Source organism: Peromyscus leucopus, chromosome 1, assembly GCF_004664715.2.
Source record: "Peromyscus leucopus breed LL Stock chromosome 1, UCI_PerLeu_2.1, whole genome shotgun sequence".
Classification (NCBI taxonomy): Eukaryota; Metazoa; Chordata; class Mammalia; order Rodentia; family Cricetidae; genus Peromyscus; species Peromyscus leucopus.
The window spans coordinates 57,681,894-57,699,391 of NC_051063.1; the positions used below are offsets into that span (position 1 = coordinate 57,681,894).

Here is a 17,498-nt window from a genome sequence, read left to right on the forward strand (position 1 = left end):
CTGCTGGGATTATTTGCGGCTACAGCTTTAAGAGGGGCTCAGCCGTGGGCTACAACATCTACCTGTGTCCAGAGGAGTCCCTTTTGGTGCAAGCCACCAGGGCCCCCATGCTGGGCTGCGAAGTCATCCCAGACATGGAGTCTGCTGCCACATCCACAACATCAGCCCCAGCTTGTGCACAGGCCAGCATGGCTGCCACACCTGCTCCTGATGTGTCATGGGTGTGGATGTGCAGCGGAAGTCGGGGAATCGGTCCCGGAGGGAGCTGACCAGCATGGTGCAGGCCGCGGGCTTCAGTAGCCCCGCATGTCCTAAAAAAATGAAAGAAGTATGGTGAGGAGGGATGTGACATGTTTGTGTTGCCGGCCACGGTGGGTATGGTGGGTATGGTGGGAGGAAGAGGTGAAAGCCTGGTACCTTAATGCACAGGATGTGTGTGCCAGCTCGCACCAGCTCTTCAGCTAAGCCCATGTAGTATTCCAGCGAGTATTTAGTGCGACTGGGGTCAGCCACATCACCAGTGTATGAGATGGCAGCCTCCACCACCGCCCCAGCACTGCTGCTGCCCTCCATGCCCAGCAGCATGTTTTGGCAAATAGTTGAGGGAGTCAAAGATTCGGAAGACGTCCATCCCATTCTCCTTGGCCACCTCACAGAACCTGGCGGGCGAGAAGAAAACAGGCGAATCCTACCTGCACCTCCTCCTCTAGTTCTAGCCCCTAGGGAATGAAGCTGGCCTGGCAGGGGAGCAGGGCCTTTTCCAGGTCAGCCGGGGCAGGAGGTGACAGTCGCCGACAGCGCTGTCCAGCCTGACTGAGCCTGGAGGGTTAGGAAGAGTCTTGGCAAAGGCAGCTGATGAGCAGGGCCCTAAGGCGGGGGTTCCAGCCCCACTTCCCCACAGGGATCCTGGGACAAGTCATCTCCCTCAGTGTTAGCTGCGTGGGGACCCAGCAGCCCAGCCTGCTCTGCCTCTACGGTCTGTGTTCAGTCCCCGTAGGGCACATTCGGACACTCTGGAGCCCACTGCTGTGTGGTCCAGGCGACCCAGGCTCACTTGAAGACCACGTTGTCGGGGTAGTTGGTGTAGCCCACAGCATTGGCCCCTCGCAGCAGCATCTGGAACGGGATGTTGGGGATGAGTTCCCGGAGCTCCTGCAGCCGCTCCAGGGGCACTCGTACAAGAAGCGCATGGCCACGTCAAATGTGGCTCCTGGACAGGAACAGAGGAGCTGGTCACTCCATACGTCACAAGGACCCAACAATGCCCTCCACAGCCTCTCACTTCCAGGGTTCCTCATGTTCTAGCCCTTACCAGCCTCTCCCCACACTGATGCTCAGGGAAACTGAGGCTCATTTGTGCCCTCAAACTACTCAGGACAGGGTCTCCATCCGCCCCCGCAGCCTCGAGCCCAGGGCTTTCCAGCAGAAGCTGGCTGAAGCTGGGTCTTGTGGAACAAAAGCCTTCATCCTCATGGTCTCACTGCCGGCTTCTCTCTGTCCCTAGTGTCCTGGGCCTTCTGGATTGGACACTCAATTTCTGTTAGCACTGCCCAACATCCCAGCCCTCCTCTAGCTACCTCCCCAGTTCTCCATGCTGAAGAGCCTGTCGAAGCTGTGGGCAACATAGGGTGCAATCTTTTGAGATCATGTGTGCGCACTCGAGTGGCCAGTAGTGACTGGTGGGCATCCCGGAAGGTGGTGTCCATCAGCAGCAGCCCCTGGTGATTCCGCACAGCTCGGGCAAATCCCTCAGGCCCCTCTCGCAGAAGGATGTCTCGGAAGCCAGCTGGGGGTGGGCCTAGGCAGACAAGAACATTGGTGCCTATCCTGCAATCTCCCATTACCCCCTTGAGTTGGTAAAAATGGATCTCACCTACCTATAGGCACTGCAGGAACAACGGGGTCCACAGGGCTTGGGACTGGCCTTGACAGGGATTGGAGTGGTCGGGCCGTTCACCATGACATGCCTGGGGAGGAAGTGGGCACTATGTCAAGGCAGGCTGGGCAGAGTGAGAGCCAAGGGCAGTGAGGGGGTAGACTCTGGGATAGAGACTCTCCCCGGGACACCCAGGCCTCTTGGGTCCGGGCAGTGGAAACCTATTAGGGGCCATGTAGACAGAGAGGAGGGCACAGGACCGTAACAAGGAAGGGCTATGGGTCGGGAGACAAGGAGCAGTCAGGAGGGAGAGGGTGGGCAGACCGAGGTAATGCAGCAGCTTCTGGGCCCGGTTCTGTGCGGGCCGCAGCTGGAACAGCTCAGGGTTCTCATCAATGAACTGGGTGTCCACAGTGCCCGCTAGGAACTGCTGGTTGTTGAGGACATTCTGCAGGAAGGGGATGTTGGTCTGCAAGACAAAGGCAGAGGGGTCACTGTGCGGCTCAAGGCAGGGAAGAGACTAGCCTGGAGCGCTACCGCTTCCCTCATCTCCATCTTTCTGGCAATGCCGGAAGTTGCCAGGGGCTAGATGCGCACCCTCCATCTCTGCTCACCCAGAACTTATGCCAATGCCACCCCTCTTACTCGGGTCTACAAACTAAGATCTAACACCCCCAAAGCACAGAACCTAGCGCTGCCTCTCCTGTCTCAGCACACATACCACACTTCACCCCCACCAGCCATGCTTCTTGAACCCACTATCATGGGATCCCCTCTTCCTAACTCCAACAGCGCCCACCTTAACACTCCTCCCGGACCTCCTCTGCCCTGCCACTTCTCACAGTCACTGTCCTTAGGAAGCCCTGAGCTGGACCTGCTGCTCCCATGGGGAGAGCCTCTGTCTTTGGAGCCAGGTGGGATGGTGGCCAGCATCTCCACGTTCCTCAAAGAGCCCTGTATCCTGTGCTCCCCCGCAGATATCTTGTAGATGGATGCCTTGTCTTCTGCCCTGGCTCCCCAGCTTCCTGTGTGGCTGGGTACACTGGACCTCTGTCCCATGACAGATCCTAGACTCAATCTCTTCTGCTCAGCCCACACCTTTCCCTGAGCTGCCTCGACACTGCCACCTTTGCCCAACAGATTGGACAAGTGGGGTGCCTTGCCCACCAGCTTCTGACAGGAAGTCACTAACGATTACAAAGCAGGGCCCAGTCAGTTATCAGTGCCTTGCATCTGCTTGTCTCCTGGAAACTTGCCCATGCCCTAAAAAAAAAAAATAGAGACCAGAGCGTCTGAAAGAACCCAGGGCTGCTTAAGATGAGACGGATCCTCAGAGCCTCCCACCACCACCGCCTCTACTGGAAGCTCCAGGGTGGTAGGAACAGGGCCAGGAACCACCTGGCTCCAGCACAGGGCAACACATGGCAGATGCTAGAACACGTGTATGTTTGGAGTGAGGGGAACTCTTTAGGGAAGAAAAAGTATCTGACACCGCCTCACAATCACAGCTGAGCAGACTAAAGATCCAAATTGTTTTGTAAAAGTTGAGGCGTCCCAACAACAGCAACAATCAGGCAGTGGATTCCAGCGGCACGAACTTAAGCCCCTCAAGCCGCGCGGTTTCCTACTCCCTTAGGTGTGAATAATACAGGCAATTAACAACAGCCCTGGGTCTCCGCTAGGAAACTGTTCTGTAGTTCAGTAACGTGCTCAAGGCTGCGCAGCTGTACCAAGCAGGACTAGAATCCAGCCTTTGTCCCCCTGGATTCCTGCCATCCACACGCTCCTGAGAACCAGTTTGGAGGGAGGGGAAAAGGAAGAAGGGGCCCAGGTAGTCTAGGGGCTAGGAGATGCCCGTAGAAGGTGACGACTTCCCATGCCAACTAGGTGAGCCACTCTTGATGGTGGAGAAAACATGAACGGCGATGCCCAATCTGGTTCTGAGTCCTCGGCACTCTCATCCAAGCCCCGGCTCTGAAGCCACTTCGCATCTTAGACCATTCGGGCCAGACCTCCCTAAGAGGCCCCGCGGGGGAGGGGGGCGGAGCAGCGACTCGGAGAGGACCACTGACGCACAGCTTCAACAGCGTGCCACCGCCAGCCTGCTGGGAAAGCGCGCGGCGCAGACCAATCCGGCTGGAGGCGGAGGCCGGTTGGCTGGGGAGCGCCGGGCAGGGCGGAGGGAGACCGAGCAGAGGAGGGAGGGAGGGGCGCGGTGGGGCGGGGCGCGACGCCAGTCCGTGGCCGAGCCTCAGGCCCACCCGCAGAAGCCCTGCTCGGGGCGCCACCCGAGCCCCCCAGGGCCCGGGCCTGTGGGGGATCCTTCACGTGACTCGGTGATGCAGAACGGTTGTGACCTTCAATGTGTGTCTGTAAACGCGAGGGTCCCAGCAACTGTGCGGGTTTGCGCCCGGCCCTGCCCGGGGTGCGGGGACGTGTGGGTGTGTGAGCATATGTGGGCGTGTTGGGGAGGGTGCCCAGAGACATGTGACAAAGACCCGTCTCCGGGAGATGGTGAAGGGCCTGCGAGCTGGCGCTTTGTCTGGTTGTCTGCAGAGCCGCGGCGCCCGCCTGAGCAGCGCAGGATGCTTGGGCGCCAGGGTGGCCCGGGGCGCGCGCGCCCGTGCCAGGGTGAGTGTGCTGCGGCAGCGCCGTGGGGCAGCGCGACGGGCCTGGCCGGGCCTCGGGCGTGACTGAGTGCCACCCGTGGGCGCTTGCAGTGGCAGCGTGTCCCCGTGACCTCGGGAGCCGGGCTGGGGCCCGGGTGGATCCGCGCCCCTCCGGTCCGCCCTCCACGTGCGTGTCCGCGGCGCGCGTGTCCGCCCGCGCGCACCGCCTGCCTGCCTGCTGCCGCCGCCGCCGCGCCCCACCACCGCGAACGGCGCGGAGAAAAGGTGCCGGGAGCCGAGAGAGCCGGGGCCGAGGGCCGAGCGCCATGGCCGAGGGCGCGCGCTGGCGGGCTGGGCTCCCCCGCGAGAGAGCGGCCCTGGTCGGCCGAGCCGCTGGGCCCGCGGGAGGCCGGCCCGCGCCCCCTGAACGATGGACACCAGTGAGCCCCCTCCCGCCCCGGCAGGGTACAGCGGGAGGCCCGCCCGCGGGAGGAGCCACGGTCCACGCCAGGGATTTTGGGGGATCGCAGTCCTCAGCAGCCACGGAGGGGAAGGCACGGAGGGGGGAGGGGGCTGCCCATTCCAGAGGATGCCTGAAGGAAGTTCCCGGACCCTCCCTGCTCTCGGCCCTCCTCCACTTCCTGCCTCATGCCTCACCTTGTCCCTGGTACCTGGGTTCTGTTCAGCTGCTTGGAAATGTGACCTTTACTCTGGGGGGCCTGAGCCTGCAGCCCCGGCCACCTTTTCTCCCTGGGGCCCTCCTTAAGCCTCTTACTCGGTCCAGACTCTGGAAACTGGTTCCTGGAGCGCGCCCTGGGCACAAGTGGGCAGCTGCCCCAGCCCACCTGTGCCCGGGGCTGTGGCCCTTCCCCACAGGGAGCTCACCATGGCCCCGCCACTCCTGTTGCTGCTGCTGGCCAGTGGAGCCGCCGCCTGCCCGCTGCCCTGCGTGTGCCAGAACCTGTCGGAGTCGCTCAGCACCCTCTGTGCCCACCGAGGCCTGCTGTTTGTGCCACCCAACGTGGACCGGCGCACGGTGGAACTGCGCCTGGCTGACAACTTCATCCAGGCCCTGGACCGCCTGACTTCCGCAACATGACAGGGCTGGTGGACCTGACGCTGTCCCGAAATGCCATCACCCGCATCGGGGCCCGCGCCTTCGGGGACCTGGAGAGCCTGCGCTCTTTGCATCTGGATGGCAACAGGCTGGTGGAGCTGGGCAGCGGCAGCCTCCGGGGGCCTGTCAACCTGCAGCACCTCATCCTCAGTGGCAACCAGCTGGGCCGCATCGCGCCAGGGGCCTTCGATGACTTCCTCGACAGCCTCGAGGACCTGGATGTGTCCTATAACAACTCCGGCAGGTCCCTGGGCGGCATCGGGGCCATGCCTGCCCTGCACACCCTTAACCTGGACCATAACCTCATCGACGCACTGCCCCCAGGTGTCTTTGCCCAGCTTAGCCAGCTCTCCCGCCTTGACCTCACCTCCAACCGCCTGGCCACGCTGGCACCTGACCCGCTCTTCTCCCGAGGTCGGGATGCGGAGGCCTCCCCGTCCCCCTGGTGCTGAGCTTCAGCGGGAACCCACTGCACTGTAACTGTGAGCTGCTCTGGCTGAGGCGGCTGGCCCGGCCTGATGACCTGGAAACCTGTGCTTCGCCACCACCCTTGGCGGGCCGCTACTTCTGGGCAGTGCCTGAGGGAGAGTTCTCCTGCGAGCCTCCACTGATTGCCCGTCACACACAGCGCCTGTGGGTGCTGGAGGGCCAGCGGCTACTCTGAGGTGCAGGGCCCTCGTGACCCTGTGCCCACCATGCACTGGGTTGGCCCTGACGACCGGCTGGTTGGCAACTCTTCACGAGCCTGGGCTTTCCCCAACGGCACTCTAGAGATTGGGGTGACAGGCGCTGGAGATGCAGGAGCCTATACCTGCATCGCCACCAACCCCGCTGGCGAGGCCACAGCCCGGGTGGAGCTGCGGGTGTTGGCCTTGCCCATGGTGGAAAACACCAGTGCTGAGGGGGCCGTCCTGGGCCCTCAGACATTGCTGCTTCTGCTAGAACTGCTGCCGAAGGCGAGGGACTTTAGAGTCTGAGCCAGTGGTGCAAGTGACGGAGGTGACTGCCACCTCTGGCCTGGTGAGCTGGGGGCCCCGGGCGGCCATCTGTGGTGTGGATGTTCCAAATCCAGTACAACAGCAGCGAGGGACGACCCCTCTCATCTACCGGTGAGGATCCTTCAGCCTGCTTTGTCACTAGGCCTCCCTGCTGGCCCGTGTCCCCAGTCCTACCTGCCCCTCCAGGCTTGTGCTGCCCCTCTTCTAAAACTTCTAAACTCGCGGAGCATGGCTGAGCCGGCTGCCTGGGCAGAGGAAGGGGGTCTCAGGTGTGGCTGTGTGTGTGCCAGCCCTTCGTCAGATATTGGCACGTGGGGTGTCTGCTGAAGCACCTGCCCCCGCCTCGGGTATTTCTGTCTCTGCTTGGTGCCACCCCACCCAGCTCCTCTTACCCGAGGCGAGGCCTGTCAGTGCATACACCTGTCTGTTGCTGACACTATCCTACATACGGATGCCTGTGCTGCCTTCCTGGGGGAGAGCTCAGCCTGTGTGTGTTGACAGGGCCTTTCAGGCCCTGAGGGGCTGTCCTAGGCAAACACGAGAGATGGGAATGGGGGCTCTGACCACCTGCCCTTGCCCTGCAGGATCGTACCAGCCTCCAGTCCCGACTTCCTTACTGAAGCATCTGGTTCCTGGTGCCGACTACGACCTCTGCCTGCTGGCCCTGTCACCTGCTGCCGGGCCTTCCGACCTCACGGCCACCAGACTGCTGGGCTGTGCCCACTTCTCCACGCTACCAGCCACACCCCTGTGCCATGCCCTACAGGCCCATGTGCTGGGCGGGACCCTGACTGTGGCAGTAGGTGGGGTCCTAGTGGCCGCCTTACTGGTCTTCACTGTGGCCTTGCTGGTTCGGGGCCGGGGAGCTGGAATGGCCGCCTGCCACTCAAACTTAGCCATGTCCAATCCCAGACCAATGGTGGCACCAGCCCCATGCCCAAGAGCCACCCACCACGGAGCCCTCCACCCCGTCCCCAGCGCAGCTGTTCCCTGGACCTGGGAGACACTGGTGGGTGCTACGGGTATGCCAGGCGCCTGGGAGGGGCCTGGGCCCGGCGGAGTCACTCTGTACATGGGGGGCTGCTGGGAGCTGGGTGCCGGGGCCTGGGGGGCAGTACAGAGCGGCTGGAGGAGAGTGTGGTGTGACAGGAGGCCAGCCTCTTCGTGCCCTGAGGAAGGCAGTGCCACTGCGGGGCCCAGGTGGCAGCACCCAGCCTGGGTGGGCAGCACGGCCCTGGGCCCCGCTCTGCTTTTTCTCCTCAGTACCTCAGGCTCCCCAGGTACTTGGTGGGACAGCAAGCCCTTTCCTTGGTTTTGGCCTCCAGACTAAAGGACAGGTCCCACCAACAGGTGCTCAGAGCCACCAAGGCAGGGGCTGCAGCCACCAAGAGGGAGTCTTGTTTCTATTTATAATAAAATTGTTGGGGACACTTCAGTGTAGGTCTTTGGTCTCATTCTGCTGGTCCCTGGGAGGGAGGGAGAGGGGAGGGAGGGAGGGAGGGAGGGAGGGAGGGAGGGAGGCTGTTAGAAGCACACAGACCAGTACTGGTGTCAAGGCTAAAGCTGCCCAGGCCCAGCAGAGCTGGTCCTCATAGTCCAGGACTCGCAGCCAGCCTATAGGGAAGCCCAGGGCAGCAGTCAAGAGCTGGTGTCTGCTGGCCCTGCCAGAAGGCAGGCATGAGTCCAGGACCATCAGGAAGGTCCTGTGTGAGATGGCACCACCCAGCTGTTCCAAGATACACAGCTGTGTGCTGGGCTTTCCTGGAAAGCTGGCTTTGACCTGCTGCAGCCTGTTGATATCAAGCTGCTTTGGCCCTCCCACACCCGGGGGCCCACACTGTTCAGATGGGCCCTGTACAGGCACCTACGTGCTTAATGAAGGTCAGAAGTAGACACTGGTATTCCAGACCGCCAAGCAGCCTGAGGAACAGTCTGCTGTGTCCACAGTGTGCAGCCAAGCTTACACACACCCAGCCTCCTGGCACCAAAACATCCCTGGACATGACCTGGAGAAATGCTCGTTTAGGGTCCTTGAGGGAGATAAGGGAGGAGACGTAGGAGAGGCAGACATAAGGTAGGATGTACAGGAAGGGGACAGACAGGCCCCAGGTCCTGCTGCTGTTCTGTGGTCATGGGCCCTGCTGTCCCTGTTCTCATCCTTGGAGAGGATGCTGGGATCTTGAGTGCACTGGGATATAGGACAGGGATGTACGGTTGTGTGCTCAGGGTACCTGGCGCTAAGGGTGGGAAACATAAGCAGAGCTATCAGGGCACAGCCTGATACCCAACAACCGCTCCCGTCCCTGGTCAGCCACAAGAAAGACAGGCCCCAGAGCGTGAGCCAGTGACTCTAGGATGAAGGGATCCGATATTACAGCATACCTCTGCCCCAGGGTGACATGGACCTCAACAGAGCCTGTGAGCTCTGAACAGCAGAATGCAGACCCTAACCTCTAGAAAAACAGACTGCTCCTAAGATGGGCTGTGGGGGACAGGCTCAAAACATCCTTCTTCCACAAGATTTTCCAAGGTCTTTAAGCCCACTATGTCCCTGACAGGACCTGTGAACAGTGAGAAAGATGACTGGCCATCAGGGACAGCACTGTCACAGTGGGCCCATGAGCCACCAAGCTTTAACAGCGATCAAGAGCCGGAAGAGGTCACAAACGGGAGGTCAGCACCAGCACTGCCACATGGCCAGAGCACCCCTGGGAGCCTCTGGAGGAGGAGGGAGAACTCAACGGGCTGGGGGCCTGAGCCCATGCCCAGGGCGCCCCATAGAACACTCGAGCAGGTGCTGGCGTAAAGGACAGCGGCATTTCTCGGCTGTGATGTGTCTTTAGCTGCGGAAACTAGTTAGAGACGGAGCCAAACAAGGAGGTGATGGGCGCGCCGAGGCCCTTGCTGTCAGGCGGCCACTGTGGCCAGAGCCCGGTCCCTCAGGGCTGCAGCTCCCGCCCAGGGACCCATGCTTACACAGAGACCCAGCAGAGTCCAGGCACCAGCAGTCTGAGAACAGCCCGGAGAGTTACTGCGTCACGGAGGCTAAGAGCCACTCTCAATAAAGCAAGGCAAGGACACAGCGGGCCACACACCTGGTGTGTGACCAAATGGACCCACGTGGGCAAAGGCAGGGAAGGCGCGGCCTCTCACCTTCACGCCTCGGACCCGGAACTCAGCCAGGGCCCTGCTCATCTTGGTGCAGCCGTGGGGTGGTCTTTGCCGTGGGCAATGACTTTGACAAGCAGCGAGTCATAGTGGGGCGATATGACAGCCCCCTGGAAGGCAGAGGCATTGTCCAGGCGGATGCCCATGCCTCGCCACTTTCCGGAAAACCTGTCACCAGAGGGAAGCACAAGTCAGCAGCTGGGGTAAACTGGGCTCCCCACGTGGCCCCCGAGGGCTGAGCTCACGCTACCCAGAGCCCATCCTTGACCATTCAAGTTTCTTTCTACTTCTGCCAACAGCCCCAGGCGCAGCCCTTCTGAGTCCATGCGTTCACTCAGGGCTGCAGCCAGGCCGGACAGAGGAGGAAACGCCCTGAAGGCTCCTGGTTCATGCACAGCCCAGCCAGCAGCCCAGGTGGGAAGGAAGGGGCCACATCCACTGACCTTCCACCACCTGCCCGGCCACCCTCCTCCTTGCAGACCCAGTCTCTGGCCGCCATCATCCAGGAGCAGCACGCAATGCCCATGCCGCTGCTCGCTGGGGATGAAGCTGCTAAAGCAATCCCTGACCAACAAGCCCCGGGACAGACAGAAGTACAGACCACGGACCACAAGCAAGAAAAGGAGTCGGCAGGCTGACCGAGGAAGGCTTCGGTTGGTTCATTTTCTGATTTGAACACCACTATGTAGCCCAGGCCAGCCTGAATTTACAACGTAGCCTAGGTTGGCCTTGAACTCATGAATGACTCTCCTGCCTCAGCTTCTGAGTGCCGGAATCACAGGTGTGCACCATCATGCCCAACTTGGTTTGTTGTTTGTTTTTAGTGTTTTTTTTTTGGGGGGGGGGCCTCCATATCGACTCACATTCCCTCTTCCCGAAGGAGGGTGGAGAAGGAGCAGAGAGGAAGGAAGGAGCCATGGAGAGGACACACACAGGAGGAACACACCTGAGCTCGTCCAGGAGACACAAGAGAGACATGCAGAGGAGAATGGCAGACTCAGGTGGGTCGGGTGTCTGGGGTAGCTACACTTGCACACACAGGTGAGTGTTCATTCAGGACAGGCAGGGACAGGTGGGGAGAAATGAGGGAGAGAGGAGGCCAGAGGGACTGGCCTGGGAACACCCTCAGCATCACCTTCGGCTGCTAAGGGCACAAGCTGTGTTCAATAAGAAGAACTTCATGCAATATTTAAGGATGGACACTCAGCTGTGTGCAGGAACCACCAGCTAAAAATACCTTGTGGTGACCAGCTCTAAAGCAGCCCCTGGCCGTGGAGGTGAGTGGAGAGGAACCAGCCCAGCAGCCGCTTCTGAGCCCCAGGCATCAGCTGCCGCTTCCAGACAAGGGCAAAAGAGCTAGGATAGAAGGCAGCACAGCCCAGGGATGCCCACCTGGGAACTCAGAAACGAGTGTGGGTGGTCATCTTGGTGGCCGTGGACTTCAAGGCATCAGAACTGACCTAGCACCCAGCCCTGCTCCACACTCCACCGTACTATCTTTGGACATTTTTGAGTTTGGAGTCGCCATGCTCATTGCTGCTGCCCTCGTACCCTGGATACCAGTGCTAACCTGAGTGCCTCCGTGTCCTGTATCTGCAGGGAGTGCTGCTGACATGCAGGAGAGGAGCAGGCTGGAGCCACAGACAGGGAATGCAAGGGACAGCAACGGAGCCCAAATGCTCCAACCTGATGGGAAAATGGCAGAGCTGAGGTGAACTTCTCAGTCCCTCAGTGCTGCCCTCAGAGAACTCTTGCTTATCCAAGGGGCTTCTGTTGACTCACCCTGCTACAGAGATCCCAACCTCTGCTGCCACAGGTCTGCCTTGCCAGCCACCCTCATACCTGATAGAAGGCAGGATAGAGACAGCAGGCATCAGGGCCAAGGCTCACATCTGGGGCCCACAGCTGTCCCTAAGCTGGTCTGCCCATTCCAGAATGGCTTTCTGCTAGCTTTCTGTGGAATGGTCTTCCCTTACTCTAGACAGTCCTGGGCTCCCACGTGCTCTAAGCAGCTGCACCTGGCCCACTGGGTCATAACCTGGACACCATGGGAGGCTGTGAAGAATCTCAACCCAGGCTGGAGCTGGGTCACACTTGCTCGTCGCCTACCTCAATGCGGCCAGTGTGGGCTGGAAGCTGCGTGCAGGGTCCTCAGTGGTGACTCGGCACTGAATGGCACAGCCATTGATGCGGATGTTCTCCTGCCGAGCCCAGGTCAGGCAGGCTCCGGCCTCAGACACGTGGATCTGAAGCATGGACCAGGTCCACGCTGCAAATGAGAAGGACACAGGGAAGGAGGAGAATGAGGAGAAGCAGGGAGGAGGGTCCCATAACTCACACAGGCCAATGCTGCTGCATCCTCTCTGAGCCCAAACAGCCTGGGGCCTCTACCTGGGTCCTACAGCTGACTTGTTTGCCAAGTCCCTAAGAAGCTTCCAGAAGACAGATATCCACCTGCCTTCACCTCCTGGTGGCCTCTTCCAACAGCCTGTCCTTTGCCTGCCCTGCCCTCTGCAAACTCCTGCTTGCACGTGAACCAAGATGGAAGTACAGGCAGAGTCATGGTCACAGGTTGGAACACCCACTCTTGGAGCATGGGGGCTACATTGTGTATGCAGGGAGGGCAGGCCCCAATGAGAATCACAAGCCAGGTATGTTGGTATATGTCTGTAATCTCAGCATTGAGGTAGAGGCAGGAAGATTAGAAGTCCAAGGTCACCCTTGGCTACATAGCAAACTTGAGACCAAATGTGGACCTCAGGAGACCCCCATCTAAAAAAACAAATCAAAGCAAAACAGAACCATAGCAAACAAATAAAAACAGGAGCGGCATTCATTGGAGGCCTGCAAAGTTAGACATGACAGGACACTGTGTTCCTCAGGCACACGCAGAGCAAGAAGGCTCTCCGTGTTTGCATGGTTGTGTGAACTCGCCTGAGCAACAGCCACTCCCAAGAATGGTATCCGTCTAGGCCAAAGCTGTTGGCACAAGGCCTCCAGGTGTCAATATGGGTCTGAGCTCATGCCAGTACTCCACTGCAGACTGCCCTCCATACTCCATGTCACCTGTGAACGCAGAGTGCTGATGATGGTCACCATGGCACCCTCTCTGCAGGCCACTGACCCTGCCTGCATGCTACATCTCCATGGTAGTACTCCCCATCAGAGGAGCTGAGGGTCAGAGAAGCCACAGCTAGCCCAGCCTGCACATGGCTCAAGACCTGGGACCTGACACCTGAGCAAGCAAATCCTTGGCAGAGCAGCACCAAGGCATAGAGCAGGGAATGTGGCTGGAGTGTCACTGTGGCTCCAGCTCCAACCCTAGGGAGCCAGGAGTGTTGGGCTTCTGGACACGTGCTAGGCAGAGGTAGCCACTGGGCAGCAGCATCATTCGTCTTGAGTGGGCCAAGAAGAAAACTGGATCAGGAGTGTTTCATGGCAAGGTAAACTGGTCCAGTCCAAGGATTACTACTTAAATGGCTCAAAATATGTATCCTGGAATAATGAAAGCTATTTCACAGTTTGTAAAAATAAGTAGATTTTCTAAGTCTATACCAAAACTGTGGAGAATACTCTGGATACAAATTTTCTAGGAAGCCGTGGCTCAAATTTAAACAGATGTTAATAGACATAACCTGAACCACAAAAGCCAGAACAATACCCCGTCCAACAGAAAACAGGACAACAGAATTATTACATGTACAGATGTGGAACAGTCCACTGAAGTATTCCAAGGAGTAATGGTCTGGGTGCCTTCAACAACCAGCAAACCTTTTGTTGTTTTGTTCTGAGACAGGGTCTCCTCTACATAGCCTGGCTGTCCATCACTATGTAGACCAGGTTAGCCAGATCTGCCTGCCCCTGCTGCCACCACATCTGGCTAAATAGCAAGTCTTAAAGGAGAACAAAAAAATTCTAGGAGCCAGGCGGTGGTGGTGCACGCCTTTAATCCCAGCACTCGGGAGGCAGAGCCAGGAGGATCTCTGTGAGTTCGAGGCCAGCCTGGTCTACAGAGTGAGATCCAGGACAGGTACCAAAACTACACAAAGAAACCTGTCTCGAAGGGAAAAAAAAATCTAGGGACTAGAGAGGTGGCTCAGCCGCTAAGAGCACTGGCTGCTCTTGCTGAGGATATGGGTTTGGTCCCCAGCACCCATATGGCAGCTCACAATCCTGTGTAGCTTCAGTTCTGGGGGATCAGACACCCTCTTCTGGTCTCTGTAGGCATATGGCACACTTGTGGTGAACATACATACATATAGGCAAACACTTATACAAATAAAAAATATAATTTTTTTTTTTAATCTAAGGGACTAGAGAGATGACTCAGCAGTTAAAGCACTGGCTACTCTTCCAGAGGACCTGAGTTCAATTCTTAGCATGCACATAGCACTCACAACTATCAGTAATTCGAGTCCTGAGGGATCTATGTCCTCTTCTGGTCTCCATGGGCACTATGCACAAGTGGTACACAGACACATTGACACAGACACATTGAGACAGTATCCATACACATAAAACAAAAATAAATCTCAAAAAATTGTTTTAAGTCCATATAAATATCTAATCAGCTATATAATAAACAAAGATGGAAAAATACCTAAAGGCTATGCCTAGGCCTAAGAAATGCCACAGCGCTGGAGGCAAGGCTGGAGAGACAGAGTCCACTGTGTGGACTTGTATAATTCTCTTCCTCTCTGAGCCTTGGCTCACTCATCTGAAAAATGGGGTGATGGGTCCCTTCCTCACAAGTACAGCCAGGAGGGCCCCATGGAGTGCCTGGTAGCACCTACCATCCTTATTGTGAGGGGTGGGTAAGCTCTGAGTTGTTTTTATTTTGTGTTGGTTTTTTACAATAACCACGTGAAACCCTCATAAGAATTCTTTTAGTGAAGTCCCTAGGTCCACTAAAGTGAGAGCAAGCGAGCCTCGGCTGCCACCCCCAGGAGCCCCTTTCCCACCCTGCCCCTGCCTACGCCCTGTGCTCACTCTGTGATCTCCTCAGTGACCGTGTGCTCCACCTGCAGGCGGGAATTGACCTCGATGAAGTAGTGCTTGCCATGCTTGTCCACCAGGAACTCCACAGTGCCAGCATTCTCGTATCCTACCTGCAGGAGTGACCGGTACGGACAGGTTCCTGGGGTCAGGGCTGTGCCACACAAGCCTGCCCAGCACACAGGTTCTGGAACACAACAGCTTGTAGCAATCCAGCCACCTACCATCAGCTCCCCTGCGGTGGCCAGCACCCAGGACCCAGCATATACCTCCACTCCAACATGCTACAGGCTCAAGGCTCCACTGGAAGCTACTAAGGCCAGGCCACACCCAGCAAGTCCGGGTGAAGACATCTCCCAACCCACCCTAGACCTTCCCTGTTGCTTTCGAAGCTGCCTCCTCCCTCAGACCTGAAGTCCTGGGTCTCCCAGGCCACTTCTCCACTACAGAAGGGTTTTCAGGAAGTTTCCTCCTGTGCTACTCTGTGGTCATCTCTGACCACTGTCCTCACTGTGGCCATCACCTCAAGTGATGCCACTTGAGGACTAGCAATGGTGATGCTAACTTGGATTGCAACCCTCCTTCCATTCCACTTCTGGTCCTTCCAGAATAACACGCCCACTCCCTAGAGCCTGAGCTGATATGATTAATGGCATTGGCCTGAAGAACAGAGCAAGACCAAAGTGAGGTTGCTCCTCTGAGGCAACCCCAGCTCTACCAGACCTCGACAGCGCCTCTGCTCACATTGCTGAGCCTTGTCTCAGTCCACTCTGTTCCCACTGTCCTAAGCCCTGGATGCCTGCACCTGGATGCCACTGGGATCCAAGCTGGGACAGCGTGACTGTCCAGAGATGGGAAGTCTAAGGTGGGAAGGCACAGGTGGTACCCTGCTGCCATGGCCAGTGTTCCCAGGCCAGCTATGGACACAACTCGCACCTCCATACCCAGAATCCACTCTACCAGCCCAACAGAGACTGGCAGACACCTCTGTGAGGGAATGGGTTATACTGCAGCGGAGGTTAGGAGCCAGCAAGGAGGACATGCCATACATAATTTTGCCAGAATCCAAGGACTCTCGTTCTCTTTACAGTGACCGGGGCGCGCTGGTGCCACAGAAAAGTTAGTCTATATAGCCAGAGTAGAAGGAATGGCCAGTGCACCGTCCCTTGGAGCCAGGCATCTCTGCTATCACTGAGGACAACAAGCACTGCTTCCAGCCTCCAGAGATGTCTGCACCCGTCCCTCCCTGCAAAGCCCTCCTTCTTCCTTCAACAGGGAATGCCTATACCCCTAAGCCAAGAGAAAATCTGGACAGAGGTACCAAGAAAGTTTGCAAAAATGGGCTCATGTCCCAGGAGCATGTCCTCACCTGCTTGGCAAGTTTGACAGAGTCACTGGTGAGGCGTGAGCGAAGTTGGGGGTCCAGGTGGGCAGCAGGAGCGATCTCTACCACCTTCTGGTGCCGCCGCTGGATGGAGCAGTCACGCTCATACAAGTGCAGGATGTTCCCATATTGGTCCCCTGAGCATTCAAAACACTGGATTCAGCCTTTCCTAGAACCCAAGTGCCTCCTCCTACATGCCCTCTGGCCCTTGGGCACTGCTGTCCCAATGGTTGCTGCTGTAACCAGGGAGATCTAGGCTTCTCCAATTTCACACAACTCCCCACTCACCCAGAATCTGCACCTCGATGTGCCGTGGCTTCTCAATGAACTTCTCCACAAACAGTGCCCATTCCAAAAGCTGCCAAGGCCTCAGAGTAGGCTCGAGTGTAATTCTCCTCCAGCTCCTAGGAGGGCAGGCAAGGCAGGCAGACAATGGGACCAGCTCTGTACCCTCTGTGACCACCTCTGCACACTTCCCAGATTCCACCACAGGGGGTGCCTGCCTAGCACCCAGCCCTTAGCATTGGTGCTGCCCCGCTCACCTCATAGCTGTGCACAACCCGCATGCCACGGCCCCCACCTCCGTAGGCAGCCTTGAAGATAATAGGGAAGCCATAGGTGTTGGAGAACTCGTGGGCCTCATGCAGGGAATTGATGGGGGCATCAGTGCCGGGACCACTGGGACACCTGTTGGAAGGTATAGGGTCTCTATAATGGGCTAAATCTCTACTACATCTTGTCAGGGAAACAAATTCTCACACGGGCCCCTCTCTACTAGCCCAGGAGGAGTTGTGTGTCACCTGCAGCAATGGCAATGGCCCGGGCCTCCACCTTGTCTCCCATCTTGCGCACCACCTCTGGACTTGGCCCGATGAACCGGACTCCAGCATCCTGGCAGGCCTGAGCAAAGTCTGCTCGCTCTGAGAGGAATCCATAGCCAGGGTGCACAGCATCTACACCATTCTCCTGTAAGTGGCGGGAGAAACACCTGGTGTGCTGGGCTCCGCCTCTACCCCCTACACACACATCCTGCTGATAGGTGTGAATGCAGGGCATAGCACAGTATCTCGCCCAGCCTCAGGAAACCCTGGCATCTCCTAAGCCAAGTAGATTCTACCTTGGCCACCTTGATGATGTCTGGGATGTGCAGGTAGGCCTGCACAGGAGGCAGGCCACGACCAATAAGGTAGGCTTCATCAGCTTTCTGCCGATGCATCTGGCCTGTGTCCTGCTCCGAATAGATGGCCACTGTGCGGATGCCCAGCTCTGTGCAGGCACGAAACACTCGGATGGCAATCTCACCTAGGAGAAGCAGGGTAAGCAGTTAGACTCCTGGGTCCAGAGAAAAACA

General features: G+C 58.0%; 2 protein-coding genes across 2 annotated transcripts in view; one reads left to right on the top strand and one right to left on the bottom strand.

Annotated features, from left to right (window-relative positions):
* LOC114685980 (pyruvate carboxylase, mitochondrial) overlaps window positions 1-17,498 on the bottom strand; it is a 93,093-nt gene that overhangs the window by 1,994 nt on the left and 73,601 nt on the right. Inside the window, 24 exon segments of the mRNA XM_028860623.2 lie at window positions 63-84; window positions 86-240; window positions 243-311; window positions 411-588; window positions 590-659; window positions 1,055-1,163; window positions 1,166-1,210; window positions 1,578-1,640; window positions 1,643-1,798; window positions 1,878-1,917; window positions 1,919-1,967; window positions 2,197-2,345; window positions 9,754-9,803; window positions 9,806-9,936; window positions 11,878-11,976; window positions 11,978-12,037; window positions 14,758-14,876; window positions 16,133-16,284; window positions 16,436-16,491; window positions 16,493-16,551; window positions 16,690-16,823; window positions 16,826-16,834; window positions 16,948-17,113; window positions 17,265-17,449. Coding sequence (XP_028716456.1) covers window positions 63-84; window positions 86-240; window positions 243-311; window positions 411-588; window positions 590-659; window positions 1,055-1,163; window positions 1,166-1,210; window positions 1,578-1,640; window positions 1,643-1,798; window positions 1,878-1,917; window positions 1,919-1,967; window positions 2,197-2,345; window positions 9,754-9,803; window positions 9,806-9,936; window positions 11,878-11,976; window positions 11,978-12,037; window positions 14,758-14,876; window positions 16,133-16,284; window positions 16,436-16,491; window positions 16,493-16,551; window positions 16,690-16,823; window positions 16,826-16,834; window positions 16,948-17,113; window positions 17,265-17,449 — 2,325 coding nt within the window.
* LOC114685982 (leucine-rich repeat and fibronectin type-III domain-containing protein 4) lies at window positions 5,334-7,839 on the top strand. The gene is given in 12 exon segments (XM_028860624.2): window positions 5,334-5,555; window positions 5,558-6,037; window positions 6,040-6,255; window positions 6,258-6,278; window positions 6,281-6,499; window positions 6,502-6,558; window positions 6,561-6,631; window positions 6,633-6,695; window positions 6,698-6,711; window positions 7,185-7,212; window positions 7,214-7,466; window positions 7,469-7,839. Coding segments are annotated over 12 exon segments (1,884 nt in total). The 5' UTR covers window positions 5,334-5,371; the 3' UTR covers window positions 7,747-7,839.